Source organism: Salmo trutta, chromosome 14, assembly GCF_901001165.1.
Source record: "Salmo trutta chromosome 14, fSalTru1.1, whole genome shotgun sequence".
Taxonomy (NCBI): Eukaryota; Metazoa; Chordata; class Actinopteri; order Salmoniformes; family Salmonidae; genus Salmo; species Salmo trutta.
In genome coordinates, this window is record NC_042970.1 from 36,972,211 (window position 1) to 36,998,369 (window position 26,159).

At 42.2% G+C, this 26,159-nt stretch overlaps 1 protein-coding gene across 4 annotated transcripts in view; it reads left to right on the forward strand.

Annotated features, from left to right (window-relative positions):
• The window catches only part of LOC115207967 (SAP domain-containing ribonucleoprotein), a 63,065-nt gene that overhangs the window by 23,317 nt on the left and 13,589 nt on the right, over window positions 1-26,159 (forward strand). For 3 of the 4 annotated variants that reach the window (XM_029775617.1, XM_029775618.1, XM_029775621.1), the window contains 2 exons: window positions 54-82; window positions 6,976-7,044. In XM_029775617.1, the coding sequence (XP_029631477.1) occupies window positions 54-82; window positions 6,976-7,044 (98 nt within the window). The remainder of the gene's footprint in view (window positions 1-53; window positions 83-6,975; window positions 7,045-26,159) is intronic. The other variant, XM_029775619.1, reaches the window with a different exon arrangement.

Genomic DNA, 26,159 nt, shown 5'->3' on the forward strand with positions numbered 1-26,159 from the left:
CAGTCAAAATTGTATGTTGTAATTCATGTATATTCTTTCTCTTTGTCTATTAGGTGCATCAGTTGCAAATAGTAAACTAACTGTGAGTATCAATGGGGTCATTACAATTTATTTATTTTCCTATTGCGACAGTGCCTGCACATAAAATGGCACTTCACATAATCAGCACATTTACTGTAGGTTGCTATGACAATGTTGGTGTTTCCCCTGTATTAATTTGGCAAAATAATATGGAACAGGAAAAAATATAGTGATGGAAAGGCTTTCCCAAAAACCTTCTCAATTAAAGGACCCCCCCAGAGGAAGTTGCCCCCACTATTTCGAAGCAATTTCTTGTCCTAAAGAGGGAATGCACTTTTAGGTTCCACCTCCGAAGAATGACGATGGCTACGTATACATATTCACGAATTGGGTGTGGGAATTTCCATGTGGAGTTGATAAACATCAACAACAAGGCCACTGACAGCTGTCAGAGTATCTAGCTAACATGCTAATCTTATCTAGCTAGCTATCCTGCTAATCTTATTTAGCTAGCTAATGTTATCTGTTGTTGTTGCTGGGTTTTACTACACCGTATTCAAAAGATTAGCCAGCTGCTGGTCCTGTAGATGGATTTATCATAATTTATTTAGGGAAGCCTTTGCCACAGATGGAAACCACTGGACAATCTTTGACTTTGCCATCTATTGTTATTTCCAAAGTGTTGGCGTCTTCCATTTTTTATTTCTCCAAATAGGATAGCAGCCTACACCAGAAATAACTAATATTGATAACCATCTAGATAATACATAGCCTACGTACAGTCTACTACTCAATGGGGAGGGCATGAACGGCAACACCGGGACACAGTTCCCTTCGCTCCTGCTTGACAAGCACTACTGTCCAGTAATGGTGTGGGAAGTAGCTACCTAGTAGCCATTAGCCAATATCAGGGTGACAGTCACAGTAAGCACACGCATACAACAAATGAAGTAACAGTACACCCATCAAAAATAAACAATCGTCTGTTTTATAACTGAAAATGGACAGTTATTTGTGTAAAAGTAATAGTGAAATATGACTGACTCATTCATCCAGTCCACTCTCACGGTATGGTAGCTCAATGTATGGTAGTTGCGTGGTAAGAAATGGAAGAAGAAGAAAACAGCTCAGTCAAAACCATCTAACCTATAGCAGAGCGCTTTCGACACACCCACTCCATTCCACACGCCCACTATTTTCCTTTCGACACATCCACTCCATTCCACACGCCCACTATTTTCCTTTCGACTCGCCCATGCTCCAGTCGCCATATTGGGATGCAGCTAGCTCCTTCTCTGTAGTGAAGCAAAACTTTGCTGGTCAAGCCATTAATCTTGGGGTGACAGGGGGAGCGGGTTTGCAAATTGGTAATATCACACAATTATACCATCTATAAAATGGTCATGTGTATATATATACTAATTTTTTTTAACAAAATGTTATTATACAGTAGCTAAAACAATATATATATTTTAAAGTGTGAAGTGCAAAAACATAAGTTTGCACACCCTATTTTAATTTGATCCATGGCTCAGGTGGCCAAGTGGACACGAGGCTGTTTGACTCATCTCAGTCGCGAAGAGTAGTAACTTTGCGGCTGTTTCTGATTAATAAACAATGCCATGCCGGTGGGTAGTAACATTCAAATAAAACGAAACGTAGGCTGAAAATAATTTATATGTCAAATCATAGGAAAATACAAAACAAAGTGGGCAGTTCAGATTTGTCACTTCAAGCCCAAATATATCATACTTTGACTAAATCGTTGTGCAACAAATCAAATCCAATTTTCTTGGTCACACACATGGTAAGCAGATGTTAATGCAAGTGTAGCGAAATGCTTGTGCTTCTAGTTCCGAACTCTAACAAGTAATCTAACAAATTCACAACAACTACCTTATACACACAAATGTAAAGGGATGAATAGAATATGTACATATAAATATATGGATGAGCGATGGCATGCAGTATATGGTATAGAATACAGTATATACATTTGAGATGAGTAATGCAGAATATGTAAGCATTATTAAAGTGGTGTTATTTAAAGTGACTAGTGATACCTTTATTAAGTCCATTTATTTAAGTGGCCAGAGATTTTAGTCTGTATGTTGGCAGCAGCCTCTCTATGTTAGTGATGTTTGTTTAACAGTCTGATGGCCTTGAGATAGAAGCTGTTTTTCAGTCTCTCAGTCCCAGCTTTGATGCACCTGTACTGACCTCGCCTTCTGGATGTTAGCGGGGTGAACAGGCAGTGGCTCGGGTGGTTGCTGTCCTTGATGATCTTTTTGGCCTTCCTGTGACATCGTGTGGTGTAGGTGTCCTGGAGGGCAGGTAGTTTGCCCCCGGTGATGCGTTGTGCAGACCTCACTACCCTCTGGAGAGCCTTGCGGTTGAGGGTGGCGCAATTTCCGTACCAGGCGGTGATACAGCCCGACAGGATGCTCTCGGTTGTGCATCTGTAAAAGTTTGAGTGTTTTAGATGACGAGACAAATTTCTTCATCCTCCTGAGGTTGAAGAGGCGCTGTTGCGCCTTCTTCACCACGCTGTCTGTGTGGGTGGACCATTTCAGTTTGTCCGTGATGTGTACGCCGAGGAACTTGAAGCTTTCCACCTTCTCCACTACTGACCTGTCGATGTGGATGGGGGGGTGCTCCCTCTGCTGTTGCCTGTAGTCCACGATCATCTCCTTTGTTTTGTTGACGTTGAGTGAGAGGTTATTTTCCTGACACCACACTCTGAGGCACCTCACCTCCTCCCTGTAGGCCGTCTCGTCGTTGTTGGTAATCAGGCCTACCACTGTAGTGTCGTCTGCAACCTTGACGATTGAGTTGGAATCGTGCATGGCCACGCAGTCATGGGTGAACAGGGAGTACAGGAGAGGGCTAAGATGCACCCTTGTGGGGCCCCAGTGTTGAGGGTCAGCGGGGTGGAGATGTTTCCTACCTGCCCGTCAGAAAGTCCAGGACCCAGTTGCACAGGGCGGGGTCGAGACCCGAGGTCGAGACCCGGGGTCTCGAGCTTAATGACGAGTTTGGAGGGTACTATGGTGTTAAATGCTGAGCTGTAGTAAATTAATAGCATTATTACATAGGTATTCCTCTTGACCAGATGGGATTGTGCAGTGTGATGGCGATTGCATCGTCAGTGGATCTATTGGGGCGGTAAGCAAATTGGAGTGGGTCTAGGGTGTCCGGTACGGTGGAGGTGATATGATCCTTGACTAGTCTTTCAAAGCACTTCATGATGACAGAAGTGAGTGCAACGGGGCGATAGTCATTTAGATCAGTTGGCTTTCTTGGGAACAGGAACAATGGTGGCCATCTTGAAGCATGTGGGGATAACAGACTGGGGTAGGGATTGGTTGAATATGTCTGTAAACACACCTGCCAGCTGGTCTGCGCATGCTCTGAGGACGCGGCCGGGGATGCCGTCTGGGCCGGCAGCCCTGCGAGGGTTAACACGTTTAAATGTTTTACTCACGTCGGCCACGGAGAAGGAGAGCCCGCAGGCTTTGGTAGTGGGCCGTGTCAGTGGCACTGTATTGTCCTCAAAGCGAGCAAAGAAGTTGTTTAATTTGTCTGGGAGCAAGATGTTGATGTCCGCCATGGGGCTGGTTTTCTTTTTGTAATCCGTGATCTCCTTGGCATGATTAAAAGCGGTGGTTCGCGCTTTCAGTTTTGCACGAATGCTGACATTAATCCATGTTTTTTGGTTAGGGAAGGTTTTAATAGTCACAGCAGGTACGACTTCTCCGATGCACTTGCTAATAAACTCACTCACCGAGTCAGCGTATACATCAATGTTGTTGTCTGAGGCTATCCGGAACATATCCCATTCCACGTGATCTTGAAGCGTGGAATCCGATTGGTCAGACCAGTGTTGTATAGACCTGAGCACGGGCGTTTCCTGTTTTAGTTTCTGTCTATAGGCTGGGATTCATGGTCAGATTTGCCGAAGCCAAGGCACAGGAGGGCTTTGTGTGCATCGCGGAAGTTCGAGTAGCAATGATCCAGAATTCTGCCAGCTCGTGTCGCGCATTCGATATGCTGATAGAATTTATGGAGTATTGATCATAGGTTAGCTTTGTTAAAATCCCCAGCTACAATAAATGCAGCCTCAGGATGTATGGTTTCCAGTTTGCATAGAGTCCAGTGAAGTTCTTTCAGGGCCGACGAGGTAACTGCTTGGGGGAATATACATGGCTGGGACTATAATCGAAGAGAATTCTCTTGGAAGATAATGCGGTCGGCATTTGATTGTAAGGAATTCTAGGTCAGGTGAACAAAAGGACTTGAGTTCCTGTATGTTGTTGTGATTACACCATGAGTCGTTAATCATAAGGCATACACCCCCTCCCTTCTTACCAGAGAGATGTTTGTTTCCGTTGGCACGATGCGTGAAGAAACCGGGTGGCTGTACCGACTCTGACAACGTATCCCGAGTGAGCCATGTTTCCGTGAAACAGAGACTGTTACAATCTCTGATGTCTCTCTGGAAGGCAACTCGTGCCCTAATTTCGTCCACCTTGTTATCTAGAGATTGGACGTTGGCGAGTAGTATGTTAGGAAGCGGTGGATGGTGTGCTTGTCTTCTGAGTCTGAGCAGTAGGCCGCTCCGTCTACCTCTCCTGCGGCGACCGCGTTGTTTTGGGTCAGCCTTTGGGATAAGATCGTATGTCTAGGGTGGAGGTCCGAACAAAGGATCCGCTTTGGGAAAGACATATTCCTGGTCGAAATGATGGTAAGTTGACATCGCTTTTATATCCAATAGTTCTTCCCGGCTGTATGTATTAACGCTTGAGATTTTCTGGCCTAACAATGTAAGAAATAGTGCATAAAAAACGAATTACTGCATAGTTTTCTAAGGACCTGAAGTGAGGTGACCATCTCTGTCGGCGCCAACAACATGGTTAAGGTCTGGCCATTATCTTTCAGCTCGAAAAGTTGATTTCTACTGGTGTGGGTGTTTAAATGTTAACTAGCTACAAAGTAGCTTACCTGACAGAATGAGATTGTGATTATTTGCATCAATCCAGTGTACGCTACGGAAACACTGCTAAGCAAAAAACTGTGCTTGGTGCATGCACACTTGAATTAAAGGGTAACTACATTAAAAATGTCAATTTTTCCCAGACCTCAAAAGTGGTCTCCTGGTGTGGTTTTAGCACTGTTGTGTACTTAGAGCATCCAATTTTGTGGTTTTTCTGTAAGAAATGTGTGATTGAAAGATCTAAACCCTGAAAAAAGTGTGAGAGAATCCGAAACCTGAACACTCCCCACCACCCTTCCGACAGCCTTGCAGGCATGCAAACTTGGCATTTTTCGGTGATATTCATCGCTTTGATCTCAAAATAGTCATTCACGTGAACCGTGTAGAGATGTTAAAAAAACGTGGGGGGTCTGACGAAAAGTGGGCAGACGAAGTGTGTATCACCCATTGAGCTATAAAAGAGAGGCGCAAAAATATCTTCTCCCTGTGTGATCACTGCCTTCTCTGGCGGCTGTGTCATCACACATTCCACGCAAAAACTTTGTTCCTGACTGGGAAATTTGGAATGCAACTCGAGGTAAGTAACCTGTGTTCGAAAATAATGCTGCGATTATACTTGATGAAAAGCTCATTATAGTTGCATGTATGTTTCCAATAGCACAAATTATTACACACAAAGTTAACATTAGCGAGCTGATGTTAGCCGGCTAGCTATGTTAGCATCTAAGTTGGCAAGCTAACATTACCACCTGCATGCCTCCGCTAACTATGTGTTGCCTCAGCTTACTTCACATGTCTGTCTAATAACCCACGGAACACTTATATGCATTGGAGGAAGCGAGGGAGTAACTTTATAAACTTGGTTGCTTTATTACTAAACCTAGCATGGTAGCGCAGGCAGCTGCACAACAACGGTGTATACTGGAGTCATAATGTTCCAGTACTCTAACAATGATACCAATGAATAAGTACCGCTGGTGCCGTGTTTGAGTACTTACCTTAGGCAAACCCACATTATCACACTATGTGTGGGTAGTCTAGTTATTATGTAGGAAATTAGAAAATCAAATGTACTTATTATTATACTGTGTTATCATACTGTGTTGTTGGCATCTTTGTATTAAATAGTGTTATTTATGCTATGCTTTCGTTTTCAGAATGAGAGAGTTTTAGGAGAGGGAGTCACTGTCTGAGCTTGAGTCAGGTTTGAGGTTCAAGTGGAGCTGGGCCTGGCTGAAATTAGATGCAAAGACTGATGCCAAGGGATTGCAGCACACCCCTCCCACATTTAAAAAAATAATAATGTAAAGATAGACAAGCCAGGTCATGCAATTTAAAGCCTGTTACTGTTTATTATTTTGAGCATTAAAATAATTTTCGTAAAAATAATGGGGGTTATGAGTCGTATGTGTGTGTGTGAATGACAGGTCAGATTATATTAAAATGAGACAGTTGTTTAATGTTGGATGAAAATAATTTAGTTATTTAATCAGATACCCTAGACCTTCACCTTACAGTTCTTCATTAAACCCACTGGAAAATACATGTCCTCAACAAGAAAATAAGAAAATCCTAACTCTGTCTGGGGAGACTGAGATGATCATGTCATAATTAACCTTAAACCCAGACCAAAGAGCCCAACCCCCCACTACCGCAGGACACACTTTTCTCTGTCTATTGTGGTTTGGAAAGTTAGGAGTATTGAGATTGTTCAAATAGGTACTTGTTATTCTCTGACAATATGTAAGTAATATGTAAATTGTCACCTTTTTGGACGCTCACCTGTTTGCATCCCTGTTTGTTGGAGAAGAACAAGCCTGTGGTCTTCTGTTTGTAAGAGGATGACAGGATCTGGTTTCCCTCGCTTTTTCAATGTGATGTTATGAATAGGAATTTGTGAACACCTGACTTGTCTTTTATGGAGCACATAAATAACACCTCTCCTCCCTCTGTGGCGTTAGGTCAGCGTTGAGGTCCTGAAGAAGCGGGCAGAGCGCTTTGGCATGAACGTCTCCTCTGTCGCCAAAACGGTGAGCTGACTCATGAATTCACTACATAACCAAAAGTATGTGAACACCTGCTCGTCTTCTCTCGATCCCCCTCTTCTCTCGATCGATCGCTCTCTTCTCTCTATCGCTCTCTCTCTATCCTGTATGGCGTCGTGTGGGCGAGCGGTTTGCTCATGTCAACGTAGTGAACAGAGTGCCCCATGGTGGCGGTGGGGTTATGGTATGGGCAGGCATAAGCTACGGACAACGAACACAGTTGCATTTTATTGATGGCACAGAGATACCATGATGAGATCCTTTGGCCCATTGTCGTGCTATTCATCTGCTGCCATTACCTCATGTTTCAGCATGATAATGCACGGCCCATGTTGCAAGGATCTGTACACAGTTCCTGGAAGCTAAAAATGTCACAGTTCCTCCATTTCCTACATACTGACCAGACATGTCACCCATTGAGCATGTTTGGGATGCTCTGGATCGACATGTAGGACAGCGTGTTCTAGTTCACGCCAATATCCAGCAACTTCGCACAGCCATTGAAGAGGAGTGGGTCAACATTCCACAGGCCGCAATCAACAGCTCGATCAACTCTATGCAAAGGAGATGTGTCTTGCTGCATGAGGCAAATGGTGATCACACCAGATACTGACTGGTTTTCTGAACCATGCCCTTACATTTTTTTTTTTTTAAGGTATCTGTGACCAACAGAGACATACCTTTATTCCCAGTCATGTGAAATCTATAGATTAGAGCCTAATTTTATTTATTTAAATTGACTGGATTGCCCAATGTACTTTACTCAAACCAGTGAATATCACTTATTATGAATGAGATTATTAACTATCAGCTCTTGGAATATCCAGGGCCTATACTGTTCGTATTTTTGTTCTAAAACAGCAAATCCAGAATTTCTTAAATACGTCAAGGGACAGGACATCATAATCCGAAACATGGTGACGTGGAGGCATTGATACTCCGTGTCCCTCAGGCTACAGAGAAGGTTTACTACCATCAATCAAACATAAAAACATTAAACAGGGTCAGGACTCCGGTGTAATCATAATTTGGCATAAGCAGGACTTAGCACTGAATGAAATGAAAAAAGGTACTAACCACATCTGGCTAAAACTTAATAAAGGTACAATCGATTTTGACAATGATGTATACACACAGTGCTGTGGAAAAGTATTTCCCCCCTTTCTGATTTTCTCTATTTTTGCATATTAATTAAATATATATATATATATATATATAAATAAGTAGACCCAGGAAGCTAGGCATATGTCACTACTTCACAGGAGAGCCATTTGAACGTAAACTTTTTTTTATTTGATCAAAATGCGTTTTTTGGTAGAAATGCCTTCTGGAACATGTGAACTTTCATGTGCCTTAATAACAAACTTGAATGCCGTCTGTAAATACGAATACAATTGTTAAATTATGAGCCTAGTTTGTTTATCTACGGAAAAAGTCAGCAACCTTCCCGCTAGCCATGATTGGCTGAGATAATGAGTGGGCTGGACATGCCGAGAGATGAGTTCGGATTTGTCTGCCATATAGCACACTTCTGTATATAACATGATCTGGTTAGTGTGTGTAGGTAATTCTTTCTAAAGCTGCTTTTTTGAAAGATTTAACGTGGTAGAACTGCGTAAGTGTTGCTCTCCACTTTCTGGAGGCCCAAGTTTTGAAATCAGTGGAATTAAAGTCTGATAGCTAAGGAGATGGAGAAAATTCTTACATTTGATTGCAAATATGCAGACAGAGTCTAAAAGAGAACCCACAAAAGGCTGTGGTATAAAACACCTGTCTCCGGATTACATCATCAAACTAAAGGCAACCATGGCATCCGTGACAGAGAGGGTGAAGCGTCAATCCATGTATATGGGTAAGAGAGCTAGCTACATATTCAGATATATTACACGTTTCTAATTTTGTCAAAGTCGTTTTAATTTCAAGTTAGTGTACTGTTAGCTAGCTAGGTAATGTTAGCTGGCTGGCTCGCTACCTAACGTTACATGTATGATCTGTGTAATAATATTATTAGTATCTCAGAGCCATTGCTAGTTATAGCCTAATATTAGCTTGCTAACATTGAGCCTAGTTGGTCGGCTACCTGTAGATTCATGCAGGGTAGTAACGTTATGAGTTGGGATTATGGTTCATTGTTTAGCTAGCTAGGTGTTTATGCCACTGAGCTGTACGGAACCAAAAGTTAGGCTTTGAGTAGTACACATACAACCCGGCTGACAGAACCTTCTCTCCCAGAGTTATAGCTACTGCAGTCCCCGTACTGGGCGAAGTAAGTCAAGCACTAAATTCCTAGAATTACTAGTTAGCCATCTGATAAAAGTTAATGTTCCGTATGCTTACGCACAATGTGCTGTCTCGCTCCATTCGTCAAGGCGATTCATTCACTACTGTCAATCTGCAGGATGCTTATTTTCACAAACATTCTGCCAGCACATAGGCTGTTTCTCAAGTTTGCCTTTCAGGGCATGGCCTATAAGTATCTCACTGGTCCATTTGAACTGTTACTAGCCCCTCAGATTTTCAACAATGTGTGCAGGTGGCATTCAACCCATTGAGGTGCAGGGGGCTCAGAATCTCTGTGTACTGTATATAGACGACTGACTACCTGCTCTGTACCCACACACAGGAGCAAGCAGTTAGAGACACGGCTATCCTCACAATCCACCTCACAGAGCTTGGTCTCAGGATCAATCCGATAAAGAGCTGTTTGGTGCCCACACAGAACAGAATATCTGGGCGTCAGAATAAATAATATTTATTCTCGGGCCACTCAATCAGAGAGGTGAGTCACGTCATTCCGCCTATGCCTCTTTGTGTTCAGGCTGGGGCATACGGTCACACAGAAAGGATCTCTGTATGTTGGCTTTGATGACCTCCACTATCTTACAGTGCTTCTAGCTCTACAGCAATTTCTGCCTTTTATTCAGTATCGTAACGTTCTGATCAGAATGGACAATATGACTGCAGTGGCATACATCAACCGCCAGGGTGGCACCCAAACCCTGCACCTTCACAAACTCCTTCTGTGGAGCAGAGTACAGCTCCTTTCTTTACACGTGACCCATGTCGCAGGCATAATGAATACAGAAGCGGACTTGTTGTCCAGAGGGAATCCCTTGTACAGGTAGTGGGAACCTCACCCCTTTTGTAGTAGCCCAAATATGGGAGAAATGCGAACAGGCGTCCGTAGATCTTTTGGCATTGTGCGTAAACGCACGCTGCCCACTGTTCTTTACACTGGCAAGCGGCGATGCGCCACTATGGGTGGACGTGATGGCACACACACATTGCCAAGGGTGCGTCTTTACGCTTTCCCCCCTCTGTCTGATCCTTCCCACTCTCTCCAGAGTGAGGGACCGACCAGCCCTGGTTAGTTACCGTTATGCAGATTTCTGTTGATCCAAGCAAACAGAGATTTTCCGTCCTCTTCCGTACATGCTGGCTCTTTGTGCCTGGCCCGTGAGAGGATGAATCTTGAAGGGCAGCTCTGCCATTTTTTAACCTTATATTCATCATCTCCAGCACCAAACAAGTGTCTACATTAATGAACACAGCGCGTTTCTATGATCTGTAGTTAAAAAGATAAGGAAGTTCTTAAGAAAATGCTTCTCTGTGAAATCACAGGTTAGGATTAAAATGAAAAAATAGATTTTTTTCAAAACCTGCAACGAGTTCTAGCCCAAGGGAGGGTATTTGCTTGCTCCCCACGTTACCCCGAATCTCAGTGTTTGAAAATCACTTTTTAAAATGTTATGAACTTATTAAAACTTTTTAACTTTTTATTTTATTTTACAAAACGTGACGTTTTCACATATGTTGACCTGATATTGTGCTGGAGATAATGAAAATGAGGTTAAAAAGTGATGAAGTTGCCCTTTACTGTGACAGGCCTACCGCTCTGTGTCGTGGAGACTATTCAGAGCGCTAGGCCCCTTCTACACGCTCACTTTATGACAACGAGTGGCGTGTGTTTGAGAGATGATGTGAGCGGAAACGGGTTACTCCCTTTCTATGCTCATTTTCAGAGGTACATTGCTTTCTGCGGGACTATCTCTGCCTGCTATATAAGCTTCAACAACGATAGAGAGGGGAGACACCCCCTTATCTGCCATTTTATGAAGGGCGGCGTCGCTTTCACCCGCTATCCAAGAAGCTAGTCCCATCCTGGGACCTATCTATTGTGCTTGAGGCCATTTCACAGCCGCCGCTGGAAAGCGGGGAAGTGAGACTTATCTCATTTAAAACTGCTTTACTTTTAGCCATTACATCCGCCTAGCGAGTGGGAGAGCTGCACGCACTGTCTGTCCACCACTCATGCCTGCACTTTGCCCCTGGGTTGTCCAATGTTACCCGACAACCTAACCCCGCTTTTGTGCCTAAAGTAAGTAGTTCTTACAATAGACTCACTTTGGAGCTGTCAGCCTTTCACCCACCGCCTTTTTCCATTTTGGAGGAATGGCGTCTCCACCGCTTGTGGAGCATCTACATGGACAGGACAAGAGCCCTTAGAAAGAGCGACCGGCTCTTTGTCTCTTGGGCACCTCCCCACGCAGGGAGGCCCATTTCTCGCTGGCTCTTATCCCATTGGATAGTGGTTGCTATTATAGTGGCCTATAATAGCAAGGGTTTACCACCTTCAGAGGGCCTGAGAGCTCATTCCACTGGAGGTTTGGCTGCGTCATGAGCATTGTTCAAGGGCATCTCTGTTCAAGAGATCTGTAATGTTCCGTGTTGGGGAACCCCCTCGTTAGAGCATATGGTGCTTAGTTTTGGGACTTCTGGGAGTTGATTCTATCTAGACAACCTGGCTTCGGAGAGTATATGAGAACTACGGGAGTTGGCTATATCCCCATCGTAAAAGAGATCAAGCAAGTATTTTGAAATTAACCTTTGGGTTACTTGACGTAACCCCGTTCTATGATAATGAGTGACGTCTTTCACCACGTTTCCCTTCACGCTTTGCGTAAGGAAGAAAACATATACTTGGAAAGTGAAGCTAGTAGGGGATGACGGAGCCTTATAAAAGATTGGGGGCTTCCAACTATTCGCCGTCGCTCGTGTCTGTCTACAACATATGTGTGATTGGAGCTTCCTTGAATCACTTACCCATAGTGAGAGACCTCACTCATATTATCATAGAACCGGTGTTACGTCAAGCAACCAAATGTTTGTTTCTTTAACCGGTGATCCATAATCAAACAACGGGAGAACATTGCTAACTACACATACAGTGCATTTGGAAAGTATTCAGACCCCTTGACTTTTTGAACAAAAACAATACGTTACAGCCTTATTCTAAAATGGATTAAATGTTTTTTTTACTCATCAATCTACACACAATACACCATAATGACAAAGCAAAAATGTTTTTTTTTTTTTTGCAAATGTATTAAAAATAAAATGAAATATTACATTACGTAAGTATTCAGACCCTTTACTCAGTACTTTGTTGAAGCACCTTTGGCAGCGATTACAGCCTCGAGTCTTCTTGGGTATGACACTATGAGCTTGGTACACCTGTATTTGGGGAGTTTCTCCCATTCTTCTCTGCAGATCCTCTCAAGCTCTGTCAGGTTGGATGGGGAGCGTCACTGCACAGCTATTTTCAGGTCTCTCCAGAGATGTTCGATCGGGTTCAAGTCCGGGCTCTGGCTGGGCCACTCAAGGACATTCAGAGACTTGTCCCGAAGACACTCCTACGTTGCCTTGGCTGTGTGCTTTGGGTCGTTGTCCTGTTGGAAGGCGAACCTTTGCCCCAGCCTGAGCATTCTGGAGCAGGTTTTCATCAAAGATCTCTCTTTGCTCTGTTCATCTTTCCCTCGATCCTGACTAGTCTCCCAGTCCCTGCCGCTGAAAACATCCACACAGCATGATGCTGCCACCACCATACTTCACCGTAGGGATGGTGCCAGGTTTCCTCCAGATTTGACGCTTGGCATTCAGGCCAAAGAGTTCAGTCTTGGTTTCATCAGACCAGAGTATCTTGTTTCTCATGGTCTGAGTCCTTTAGATGCCTCTTGGCAAACTCCAAGCAGGCTGTCATATGCCTTTTACTGAGGAGTGGCTTCCGTCTGGCCGCTCTACTGTAAAGGCCTGATTTGGTGGAGTGCTGCAGAGATGGTTGTCCTTCTGGAAGGTTCTCCCATCTCAACATAGGAACTCTGGAGCTCTGTCAGAGTGACCATCGGGTTCTTGGTCACCTCCCTGACCAAGGCCCTTCTTCCCCGATTGCTCAGTTTGGCCGGGTGGCCAGCTCTAGGAAGAGTCTTGGTTGTTCTAAACTTCCATTTGCAAAAATGTCTAAATACCAGTTTTTTTCTTTGTCATTATGGGGTAATGTGTGTAGATTTTTTTTTTTTTTTTATTCAACCCATTTTAGAATAAGGCTGTAAAATGTGGAAAAGGTCAAGGGGTCTGAATACTTTCCGAATGCACTGTACATACAATAAGTGTTTTTCTCATAATAAATCGTTTGCTTAATCAATGTCTAGTTATTCATAAGGCAAGTCTTTTGATTAAGTGACAGGGCATAGGACAATCGTCACAGGTAACGTATATTTATTAGTTAAAAGATAAGTGAAAAGTACAAAATGTCAATTTTCAGTTGAGGCTTTTTCTTTTTTGGTACACCACTTTTTCTGTTTAATATTGAACTTTATTCTTAAGTTACACATACAGTAGCTTTTATAGTGTGGTCTTTATCGCCTTATGGAAGATGGTGGCATCTCTGTCAATTGATCTGTTCAGGGATTTTAACTTACATTTTTTGTTATGTGTTGTGAAGATATGGCTGTCGTTAGTAGAATGAAGTCATGTAGCGTGCTATTGAGAACACTGTCACCGTTGGGCAGTCGATCTGTCAATTTGCAAATCATCTTTTTTTTTCACCTTGACGGGAGGTAATCAGTGAACCTGACTTAACCCTTACCTCACCCCTCTGACACATTTGAATCCTTCCTTTGTCTTTTGTGTTGTCGTCCCTCCTGCTACGAGGCTTGCGCTGTGAGGGGAGGGGTGTACATCAGATTTTGGTCAATGCCCCCCACTCGAATCCACTATCCTGTTTGATTGTCCTTGAGAGGCTCTCTCTGGTCAGGGATAATGGCTAGTGACAGGATGGAGAAAGGCCCTGGTAGCCACGGTGATTGTTACAGAGAAGGGGTCTGCCACTGCGACCGGCCAGCCACCTGGAGAGAAGAGCTTGCTCGTCCACCTCAGAGCTATTGTGCCGGGGTGGCTTGGCAAGGCCAGGCCAGGCTAGGCTGGGGAGAGAAGGCAACAACAGTAACACATGGGAGCAGGCTCTAGGGGCAGCAGAGCACAGCATTGTTCTGTCGGGACTGAGGTTCAGTTAGCAGAGCAGGGAGAATGAACTTCTCCCCTTCAGGGCTCTGTGCTCTATTCTACAGGACCTTTGTGGACTCTTTGTGCTTTGTTGAAACAGCTTTGCTCTGTAACGTCAAGGTGATGTGCTCCTACGCTGTCCATTCTCATCTGCCAAGATACGATTTTGATGAAATCACCCTCTTGATGTGATTGACGTTGTTCCCTCACAGTCAGTTGAACTCTTTTCTTTTAAAATAATTAAATTATTGCTGCTACAGCCTTACAGTTCTGTCAATGGAATGCTACATTTCTTTCCTCCGAATAAGTGCTTTCTCACTCCAATTGAGCTGGTTAAATGTGAAAGCCAGTGAATGGAGCAACCTCAATAGGCGAAAATAAACAATTGCATTGGTCCAGGAATACAGCGGGGGAGAGCCAGGGGGAGGGAGAAAGGCCCCCCTAACAAGCTAAGATTCCCATGGAGACTTACGCACTTAGGCCTCTCTCTGTTTAAAGCAGGTTCTCGTAAAGTACTTCAGCAGTAGATGATTTCTTTTCTTTTAACACATACTCACTCTGACACACACACAAACACACACACACACACACACACACACACACACACACACACACACACACACACACACACACACACACACAATTTGCTCCTCACTTGTCCAGCACTAGCCCTCAGAAAAGCAGTCCATTGTTTGCAAGTGAAAGGCTCTTGTTTCAGCTGTGTAACTAAATCAGGAGCTCCTTCCACACAGAGGCCTGCATAGCCTCACTCCTCCAGATTGTGTCCATTCGAGTGGCCGGGGTATTAACTGTGTTCCCCCATTGTTAGGAGAGCACCCCCACAACCTTAAACAACTTGCCCCACGCCCAATTTCTCCCGTGGTCCAAGTTTATGCCCTCGCCTTTCCTCAAGGTTTCCATTTCAACCCTTTTAGAAAGACAGCAGTGAAGGAGGTTGGTCAGTGATTCTATTTGAAGTGTGTATTCCATTTAGAAAAGGAGGCAATGTATGGTTCTAATTTTAAGTAAATGGATGAAAATGAGCAATTTCAATCTTTCTTAATTTGAATTGTCAATCTACTACTCGTATGGTCATATTAGAGCCATAGGCTATACCTTTTATGCATCAGTAAGCTTATATCAAGACCACTGACAAATAATTTATTTTTATTTTTATTTTTTTATGGGATAAGGCAAAGCCTGAACACTGTGAGAAGTGCACATGGGATTTACAAGGTTGGGAGAGAGTACGCATGGTTTCCTAAATCTAGGAACTGACCCTCGGGTCAGGTCATTGGTTCCTCTTCCCAGTGCACCCTCTTTGTATGATGTCATTATGGCAGGCCTCTGCCAGCTAACCCACTTTGCAGCTACACAAGGACATGAGAGGAGCCTTTTTTAAACAGGGTTTGTTTATTCTTGTTTTAATTGGTTAACCATTTAAAGGCCCAATGCAGCCATTTCTATCTCAATATCAAATCCTTTTATGGGTAACAGTTAAGTATGTTACTGTGATTGTTTTCAGTCAAAATGTTCAAAAAGAAACAAATCACTTCTTAGGAAGAGCAATTTCTCAAGCAAGAATTTTGCTAGGATTGTCTGGAAGTGGTCTGAGTGGGGAGGTGGAAAACTGAAAACTAGCTGTTTGGAACTCTCTTTCTTATTGGTCTATAAAGCCAGACTCAGTAAGTCTCATTTACGTCGTTTACGATTATGAAATATCAAACTTTTGGGGTGACAAAACAAACTCAGGCGAGACGTCATAACATGCTCCATATAAGAGTTCTCATAGCGGCCGCTGGGCCAACCACCCTTCGATCAGTCAGTATCAGACAGCTGTGTTCTGGTTTGCTTGTAGCCTACAACGAGCATGTAGGTTACTGTACTGTATAAAAATTACAATTTACATGTGGAGTCAGCTATGAACGTTACAGCAGTAAAATTGTATTTTAATTTAGTAGACAAGTTCAACGATATAGGCCACCTGCTGCAGTGCAATGGTAGCACCATTATCTGCTTGATTTCTTGCAGTGTAAACACTTGCCTGGAAAAGTCCACCCTCAGCAAATATAGGGTTGAATAAATTCACCATCAAAAGGTTGCAATAGTAAACTCCACATCCAAGAGGAAAACAATTAGCCAGCTATCAACTCCAGCAAAGTTTGCAAGTGCATGAAAGTTTATATGGCTGTTGGCTTAATCACCCACCGGTAGGCTATGCACATTTGCAAGCAATGCGTGTGGATCGATCTGTTTCTAGCTAGCTTTCTTCACTTGCATACCAGTAGATAGAGCTGGCTTCGTGATTATTATCCATAGTGTCCAGCATGCTGCTGGCACTGGTCGTGCTAAGAAGTCTGAAATGTGGTCGAACTAGCAAGTGTTTGACTAGGAAAATATTCTCAATCCCTTGCTGAATGAAAATCACCCACAATTCCAGTTTTCATTCAGAAGCTCAAGCTAGCAACATTGAAGCAACTTTGTAATGACAGACCCACCAATCTGTGCTCCTGCGTCACCTGTCGCACAGACGGACTGACAGCCGGGAGCCAATATTATTAACCTCTAAGGCATCTGTGTCCCTATACCGGGACGGTTGTTGCTAATGTGCGCTAATGTCGCTAGAATGACGTTGTAAGTAACAGCAAACATTCCAGGACATAGACATGTCTTATATGGGCAGAAAGCTTAAATTATTGTTAATCTAACTGCACTGTCCAATTTACAGTAGCTATTACAGTGAAATAATACCATGCTATTGTTTGAGTGCACAACAACAAAAAACTTTTATCACAACTGGTTTGATTACATTCAGTAATCTTGCTCTGATTTGTCATCCTGAGGGTCCCAGAAATAAAATGTATCATAGTTTTGTTTGATAAAATCAATTTTATATTCAAATGTAGGAGCTGGGTTCTACAGTTTGAACCCCTGATGTGTTTGTTCATATTATCTATTACCAGATCTAATGTGTTATATTCTCCTACATCAACTTAACAATTCCACAAACTTCAAAGTGTTTCCTTTTCAAATGGTATCAAGAATATGCATATCCTTGTTTCAGGTCCTGAGCTACAGGCAGTTAGATTTGGATATGTAAATTTAGGCGAAAAATGAAAAAAATGGCCCGATCCTTAAAACCTGTTTGGGGTAGGGGGCAGTATTGAGAATTTTGGAAAAAATATGTTCCCATTTTTAACTGCCTCCTACACCAACTCAGAAGCTAGAATATGCATATTATTGTTCAGGTTTGGATAGAAAACACTCTGAATTTTCTAAAACTGTTTGAATGGTGTCTGTGAGTATAACAGAACTCCTATGGCAGGCAAAAACCTGACAAGGTTTCAAGCAGGAAGTACCCTGTCTGACAAGGAGTCGTGCGTCTTGCATCTTTTTATTGAAAAGTAAGGATCTTAGCTGTAACGTGACAATTCCCAGGGCTCCAATAGGCTCTCAGAGCCCGCGAAAAACCTGAAGGTTTACGAGGGAGCCTCAGGTTGAAACAGATTATCGCCTTTTGTAAGTGGATGCTCAGAGGACCTTTGAATGATGCGCGTGCATGAGTCGCTCCCGAGGAGAAATTTTATTCGGCTGTTTAGGCTCAATGCATACTCCCGGTCGGAATATTATCACTTCTCTACGACATAAATGGCATAAAAATTGGTTTTAAACAGCGGTTGACATGCTTCGAAGTACGGTAATGGAATATTTAGACATTTTTGACACGCCAATGCGCCATGCGCGAGACCGTGAAGAAGCATTCTAGAACTCACGAACAAAACGTCGCTGTTTGGATATAACGATGGATTATTTGGGACCAAACCAACATTTGTTATTGAAGTAGAAGTCCTGGCAGTGTATTCTGATGAAGAACAAGCAAGGTAAGAACATTTTTCTTATAGGAAATGTGATTTTGGTGGATGCTGACCTGGGTGGGTATCTAAATAGCTAGCCCTGTAATGCCGGGCTATGTACTTAGATTATTGCAAAATGTGCTTCATCCGAAAAGCTATTTTAAAATCGGACATATCGAGTGCATAGAGGAGTAATGTATCTATAATTCTTAAAATAATTGTTATGCTTTTTGTGAACGTTTATCGTGAGTAATTTAGCAAACTGTTAGTAAATTCAACGGAAGTTTGCCGGGGGTTATGCGTTTTCTGAACGTCACATGCTAATGCAAAAAGCTGTTTTTTGATATAAATATGAACTTGATTGAACAGACATGCATGTATTGTATAACACAATGTCCTAGGTGTGTCATCTGATGAAGATCATCAAAGGTTAGTGCTGCATTTAGCTATGGTTTGGGTTTGTGTGACATTATATGCTAGCTTGAAAAATGGCTGTCAGATTTTTTCTGGCTGGGCACTCTGCTGACATAATCTAATGTTTTGCTTTCGTTGTAAAGCCTTTTTGAAATCGGACAGTGGGGTTAGATTAACGAGATTCTTGTCTTTAAATAGCTGTAAAATAGTCATATGTTTGAGAAATTGAAGTAATAGTATTTCTAACGATTCAAAAATCGCGCCACTGGAATTTCAGTAGCTGTTACGTAGGTGGGACGAAATCGTCCCACATACCCCAGAGAGGTTAAGAGGTTTTTAACCATTACGACATGCATTTGTCAGCTAAATTACAAGTTTATTCTGTATCACTCAACTCTCATTTATGAGTCTCATTTGTATTGAGAAGGATATACGTACATGTAGCTAGATATGTATTGTTGATGTGTTGCTGTAGTCATACATGGATCAGAGGGACAGAGAAAGTGCGGAAGAGAAATTATCAATAGGCCTATGCGTTTAAATTACCTGGAGAAATCTGACCTGCAATTTGTAAACAAAGCTGCTGTACTTATAATTAGTAAAACCTTTATTGGTATCACTTTGAAGTGATCCAAATGGCAAATTCATCTTTCATTTATACATTTAGAGATATATATATATATATATATTAAGCCAGAAAAAAGTGAAATTGTATTTAGGACTTACTGAGTCTGGCTTTAAAGATGCACTATGCGGAAATCGCAATGCCATTTCCTGGTTGCTAAAAATCAAATAGTTTGCCTAAATTCCGTTTGTGACAGAGTAAGCAAGTATAGTGTACCATCTAAACTGCTGTGAAATATATTTTCAAAATAATTTGTATTTTCAGTTGTTTGAAGCTGGTGTACAAAAAATCAAAACGGGACGGATAGAAATAGCGCACATTGCACAGCTCTACTGTTTCTTAGACTTGCGTTCAATGAGTGACAGATCTATAACTCACATTTCTATGCTTTAACTAATTTACCGCCTGGTGATGTTCCCACGGGGGACCAGTACGGAGAAAAAATGTATGAAATGTATGCATTCACTACTGTAAGTCGCTCTGGATAAGAGCGTCTGCTAAATGACTAAAATGTAAATGATGTCACCAGGCAGACCAAAACTCTATCCCACCAAAACAGGCTGAAATGTCAGGTGGTCTTTTATAACAGTTCTTACACTAAAATGGCATTATCAATATCACAGTATTTTTCTAACCTCATAGTGTTGGAATATGTAAAACACAGGCAAATCATGTTTTTGACTGCACTGGGTCTTTAAGTTTTCTTGTTTGGTAAGGCCTTCATACACGATTACTCAATTGCGGTCTGCATGAAAATTTCATCTGCTGTTGCTATTGAATCATCTATTAAATGATCTCTGCCAGCACCCTCATTTGCTTTGTTGTCATATTACATCACATTCACTAATTTTTTACATCTGTAAAACAACTTGTACCAATTTGAAAGATAGTATTATCTTTTTAAGCAAAGTAAAAGGCTAATGATAGCCTTCTGGTAATTATGTTACTGTGATTTAGTAGTAACTTGTGGTGATGAATTTCCTCATACAGATCTATAATTTCAGTCAGTTTCAGCCTTTATAATCCCTGTTCCTGAATGAATTATCAACCCAAAACTGCCCTTCTTTCCCTCTGCCCTGCTCGCACGCCATGGTACTGCAGGATGTTCTCCAGCATTATGTAATTGCCCAAAGAAGCCATGTCCCTGAGGTATGCGTGGTTAGGGCTAGGAGAGCTTTAGTTACCAGTGATACCTCACCCCCCACTGCCTTTTCATATCCGAATCTCATTTCCTTGCGGACTTGGTTATGACCGAAGCCTCATTACTCCACCTCGGCCCCATGCGGAGCGTTCCAGTCCGACCTGGAAAGGAGGGGGTGGTGTCTCTAATGAGGGGTCCCCGGGGATTGGGGGCAGGGACCCGAGAGCGGGTGACCTGCCCGTGGACCTGGCTGTGTTTGGGGAGGCGTGCATGGACTAATGTGATTGTTTAAATGACTAATTAAGAAAGTATTATTGGTGCAGCAATGCTGGCAGCTGGTGTTAGGGAGAGAAGTGAGAAGGTAGAGGTGGATTAGCTGGAGAGGGAAAGAGAACCATTTATAAGGTAAAGAGGCTTGAAGAAACAATCGGTTACAGTGGCTTACGTTGAGATTTTATGTTTTTGTCATTACCAAGCAACTGGAATTTGAATGATTTTGCTATCTGACCGTGTGTTCTTTAATTGGATCTCTGGGTCAACAACATGGCCTAAATGTAACTATTGTTAAAAAAATATATTGGTTCTCCACTCTTGTTGTGTTCAGACCACTCTTGTTGTGACGTGTCTTGTAAGAGCGCTCTAATTTACTTCTGCTAATGCTAATACAGGGCTCCAAGCTAATGATGGCTAGCTCCCAAGTAGTCACTGCTGAGTACACTACAGGGATTTTTCTGCCATTGAAATACTTGGGTGGGCTGCCTAAGTATCCAAACAGTGTTAAAAAAATGTATATATGAGAAAAACAACCTGCACTCACTAATTGCATAGTTGAGCAGCAAGATGGTTAAATGCCAAGTTGATTAGTTGGTCAATATTTTCAACTACAGTGCCTTGACTTTTTCCCCTTGACATTTTCCATATTTTGTTGTGTTGGTCTGAATTTAAAATTGATTAAATTTAGATTTTGTGTCACTGATCTACACATAATTCCACTTTTACACTATGGTGTATTATGTTTTTACACATTTAATTAAAAATGAAAAGCTGAAATGTCTTGAGTCAAAAGTATTCAACCCTTTTGTTATGGAAAGCCTAAATAAGTTCAGGAGTAAAAATGTGCTTAACAAGTCACGTAATAAGTTGCATGGACTCACTCTGTCTGCAATAATACTGTCTAACATGATTTGTAAATAACTACCGCATCTCTACACCCCACATACAATTATCTGTAAGGTCCCTCAGTCGAGCAGTGAATTTCAAACACAGATTCAATCACAAAGACCAGGGAGGTTTTCCTATGGTTTGCAAAGAAGGGCACCTATAGGTAGATGGGGCCAATGGTGATTTTTAAATGGTTACAAAGTTTAATGGCTGTGATGGGAGAAAATTGAGGATGGATCAACAACATTGTAGTTACTCCACAATACTAACATAAATGGCAGAGTAAAAAGGAAGCCTGTACAGAATAAAAATATTCTAAAGCATGCATCCTGTTTGCACTAAGGCATTAAAGTAATAGTGCAAATTAACTTTTTGTCCTGAATACACAGTGTTATGTTTGGGGCAAATGGTGGCTTGCATCATGTTATGGATATTCTTGTCATCGGCAAGGACTAGGGAGTTTTTTAGGATAAAAATAAACGGAATAGAGCTAAACACTGGCAAAATCCTGGAGGAAAACCTGGTTCAGTAGGACAACCTTTCAGCAGGACAATAACATAAAACACAAAGCCAAATCTACACTGGAGTTGCTAACCAAGAAGACATAGACCCCTTTCTGTGTTTACAAACATTGCGCTGCACGATGATGATGTGCGCAAGTTGGTGGCAGAACAAGGGGGAGTTTTTATAGAACGGCAGCAAAAGCCTATATTTGCATGTTGCTTATGAATTCATTTCACACTACTTTTGGATTGTAATTGGATTTTAAGGCTCATATGAATGTCCTGCTTAATGTAATGTTTGTCATCATTGCAAATCAACTGCATTATACTGAAACAACAGTTAAACTTCAACCAGTAAAATGGCTCTATGGCTAGCCTTTACTACAGCCTATATCAATGAGAGTTAGTATTCTAGCTAACAACTGCTGCATCCAAACTAGTTACACTATTTTGCAAAGATCACAACCAAATATAATCTTAGCGATGGTTCAAGCAAAAATCAAAACGTATGAAAATCCCAAAAAAGGGATTTTGTTTAGAAGTAATAAAAACTTAAATCTAGGGTATGTTGAATGGGCACAGATGGCGATGGCTTTCTTACTGCCGCCAAAAGTTGCACGTGACGTCAGTGTTTCACATACTAGAAAATGGTCTTGAATGTTCCGAAGAGGACGAGTTACAGTTTTGACTTAAATCGGCTTGAAAATGTATGGCAAGACTTGAAAATGGTTCTCTAGCAATGCTAGAGAACCAATGGTATTGTGTATACAGTTGAAGTCGGAAGTTTACATACACCTTAGCCAAATACATTTGAACTCAGTTTTTCACAACTCCTGAAATTTAATCCTAGTAAAAATTCCCTATTTTACGTCAGTTAGGATCACCACTTTATTTTAAGAATGTGAAATGTCAGGATAATAGTAGAGAGAAGGATTTATTTCCGCTTCTATTTGAGGGTCAGTGAGTCAGAAGTTTACATACACTCAATTAGTATTTGGTAGCATTGCCTTTAAATTGTTTAACTTGGGTCAAACGTTTCGGGTAGCCTTCCACATGCTTCCCACAATAAGTTGGGTGAATTTTGGCCCATTCCTCCTGACAGAGCTGATGTAACTGAGTCAGGTTTGTAGGCCTCCTTGCTCGCACACACTTTTTCAGTTCTGCCCACAAATGTTATATTGGATTGAGGTCAGGGCTTTGTGATGGCCACTCCAATACCTTGACTTTGTTGTCCTTAAGCCATTTTGCCACAACTTTGGAAGTATGCTTGGGGACATTGTCCATTTGGAAGACCCATTTGCGACCATGCTTTAACTTCCTGACTGATGTCTTGAGATGTTGTTTCAATATATCCACATAATTTTTCTTTCTCACGATGCCATTTATTTTGTGAAGTGCACCAGTCCCTCCTGCAGCAAAGCACCCCCACAACATGATGCTCCCACCCCTGTGCTTCACGGTTGGGATGGTGTTCTTCGGCTTGCAAGCCTCCCTCTTTTTCCTCCAAACATAACAATGGTCATTATGGCCAAACAGTTCTATTTTTGTTTCATCAGACCAGAGGACATTTCTCCAAAAAGTACGATATTTGTCCCCATGTGCAGTTGCAAACCGTAGTCTGGCTTTTTTATGGCAGTTTTGGAGCAGTGGCTTCTTCCTTGCTGAGTGGCCTTTCAGGTTATGTTGATATAGGACTCGTTTTCCTGTGGATATAGATACTTTTGTACCTGTTTCCTCCAGCATCTTCACAAGGTCCTTTGCTGTTCTTGGATTGATTTGCACTTTTTGCACCAAAGTCCGTTCATCTCTAGGAGACAGAACACGTTGCCTTCCTGAGCGGTATGACGGCTGCGTGGTCCCATGGTGTTTATACTTGAGTACTGTTGTTTGTACAGATGAACTTGTGGTACCTTCAGGCGTTTGGAAATTGCTCCCAAGGATGAACCAGACTTGTGGCGGTCTACAAAAAAGGTCTTGGCTGATTTATTTTGATTTTCCCATGATGTCAAGCAAAGAGGCACTGAGTTTGAAGGTATGCCTTGAAATACATCCACAGTTACACCTCCAATTGACTCAAATTATGTCAGTTAGCCTATCAACAGCTTCTAAAGCCATGACATCATTTTCTGGAATTTTCCAAGCTGTTTAAAGGCATAGTCAACTTGGTGTATGTAAACGTCTGACCCACTGGAATTGTGATACAGTGAATTATAAGTGAAATAATCTGTCTGTAAACAATTGTTGGAAAATGTACTTGTGTCATGCACAAAGTAGGTGTCCTAACCGACTTGCCAAAACTATAGTTTGTTAACAAGAAATTTGTGGAGTGGTTGAAAAACTAGTTTTAATGACTCCAACCTAAGTGTATGTGAACTTACTACTTCAACTGTAGATGGGTGAGGCCAAAAATCTATTTAATCAATTTTGAATTCAGGCTGTTACATTAGAAAATGTGGATTAAGTCAAGGGGTGTGAATACTTTCTGAAAGCACTGTATATTAGAAAGACAAGAAGGAGTATTAGTAAGGTTATCTGCCAGCTGAAATTGAACACGATTGCACCGTTTTCCAGTTTCCCAAAAATGTTCTTTGCTCTATTAAAAGCTGAGAGGAGTGAGATTGCATAGGGGTGACTTACAAGTACACATTTTAATGGCCTTTGATTTATAGAACTTGGCAGCACATATTGCCTCAGCCTTTTTTCGCCAGACTGTCCCACATTGCTCTGTGGACCTGCTCACATCAGGAGTGTTATGGATAAGTGAGTCAGAGGCCAGGACTCCTAACACCTGAGGGACACAGCACACGGTTTGTGGGGGGTGAGTGCCATCAGAAGACTGAACTCTTTCTCACAGATTTACTAATCCACTCCCTTGATAAGAGACCTGTTAGGTCAAGCTGTTTTGTGACAGGTTTAAGTGTGCGTCTATGTGTAAGGCTGGTTGTGTAGCCTAACCGGGGAAGGAATTTGTCTTGGTTGTTTTCCAAAATGGCTGTGGGAGTTGTAAGTATTGTTGGGGGTGGTGTTGCGGTGAGGTTGAATGTGTTGATGCTGGCGTTTTGATTGGGGTAAATTTGACCTGACAGGGCCCAGAGTCTCCAATGAATCAAATGTGTCAGGAAGGCGCTGGAGATGGAGCGGTGCCCATTGTGGCACTGACACCTACGAGAGGGGCCTTGGCTGCTCTGGGTCAAGTGTGACACCTCATTAGAACAATGTTGATTTAGTGAGGCCACAAGGCACTGGACAGAGAATGAGGCCCACTGCTCTTCATCTGAAGGGTAATCAGCTGACAGCTTGCAAATCAAGCACCTCCAATGCCACGGCCACCCTGCCCCCTCTTTAAATCAAATCAAATGTTATTGGTCACCTACACATATTTAGCAGATGTTATTGGGGGTGTAGCGAAGCGCTTGTGTTTCTAGCTCCAACAGTACATTAGTATCTAACAATTCACAACAATACAACACAAATGTAAAAGTAAAAGAATGGAATTAAGAAATATTTAAATATTAGATTGAGCAATGTTGGAGTGGCATTGACTAAAATACAGTAGAGTAGAATACAGTATATAGATATGAGATGAGTAAAGTAGTATGTAAACATTATTTAAACATCATTATTAAAGTGACTAGTGTTCCATTATTAAAGTGGCCAGTGATTCCAAGTCTATGTATATAGGGCAGCAACCTCTAAGGTGCAGGGTTGCGTAACCGGGTGGAAGCCGGCTAGTGATGGCTATTTAACAGTCTGATGGCCATGAGATAGAAGCTGTTTTTCAGTCTCTCGGTCTCAGCTTTAATACACCTGTACTGACCTAGAGCTGCTGGATGGTAGCGGGGTGAACAGGCATTGGCTTGGGTGGTTGGTACTCTTGTCCAGATGGGATAGGGCAGTGTGGAGTGCAATGGCGATTGTGTCGTCTGTGGATCTATTTGGGCGGTAAGCAAATTGAAGTGGGTCTAGGGTGTCAGGTAAGGTAGAGGTGATATGATCCTTAACTAGCCTCTCAAAGCACTTCAGATGACAGAAGTGAGTGCTACAGGGCGATAGTCATTTAG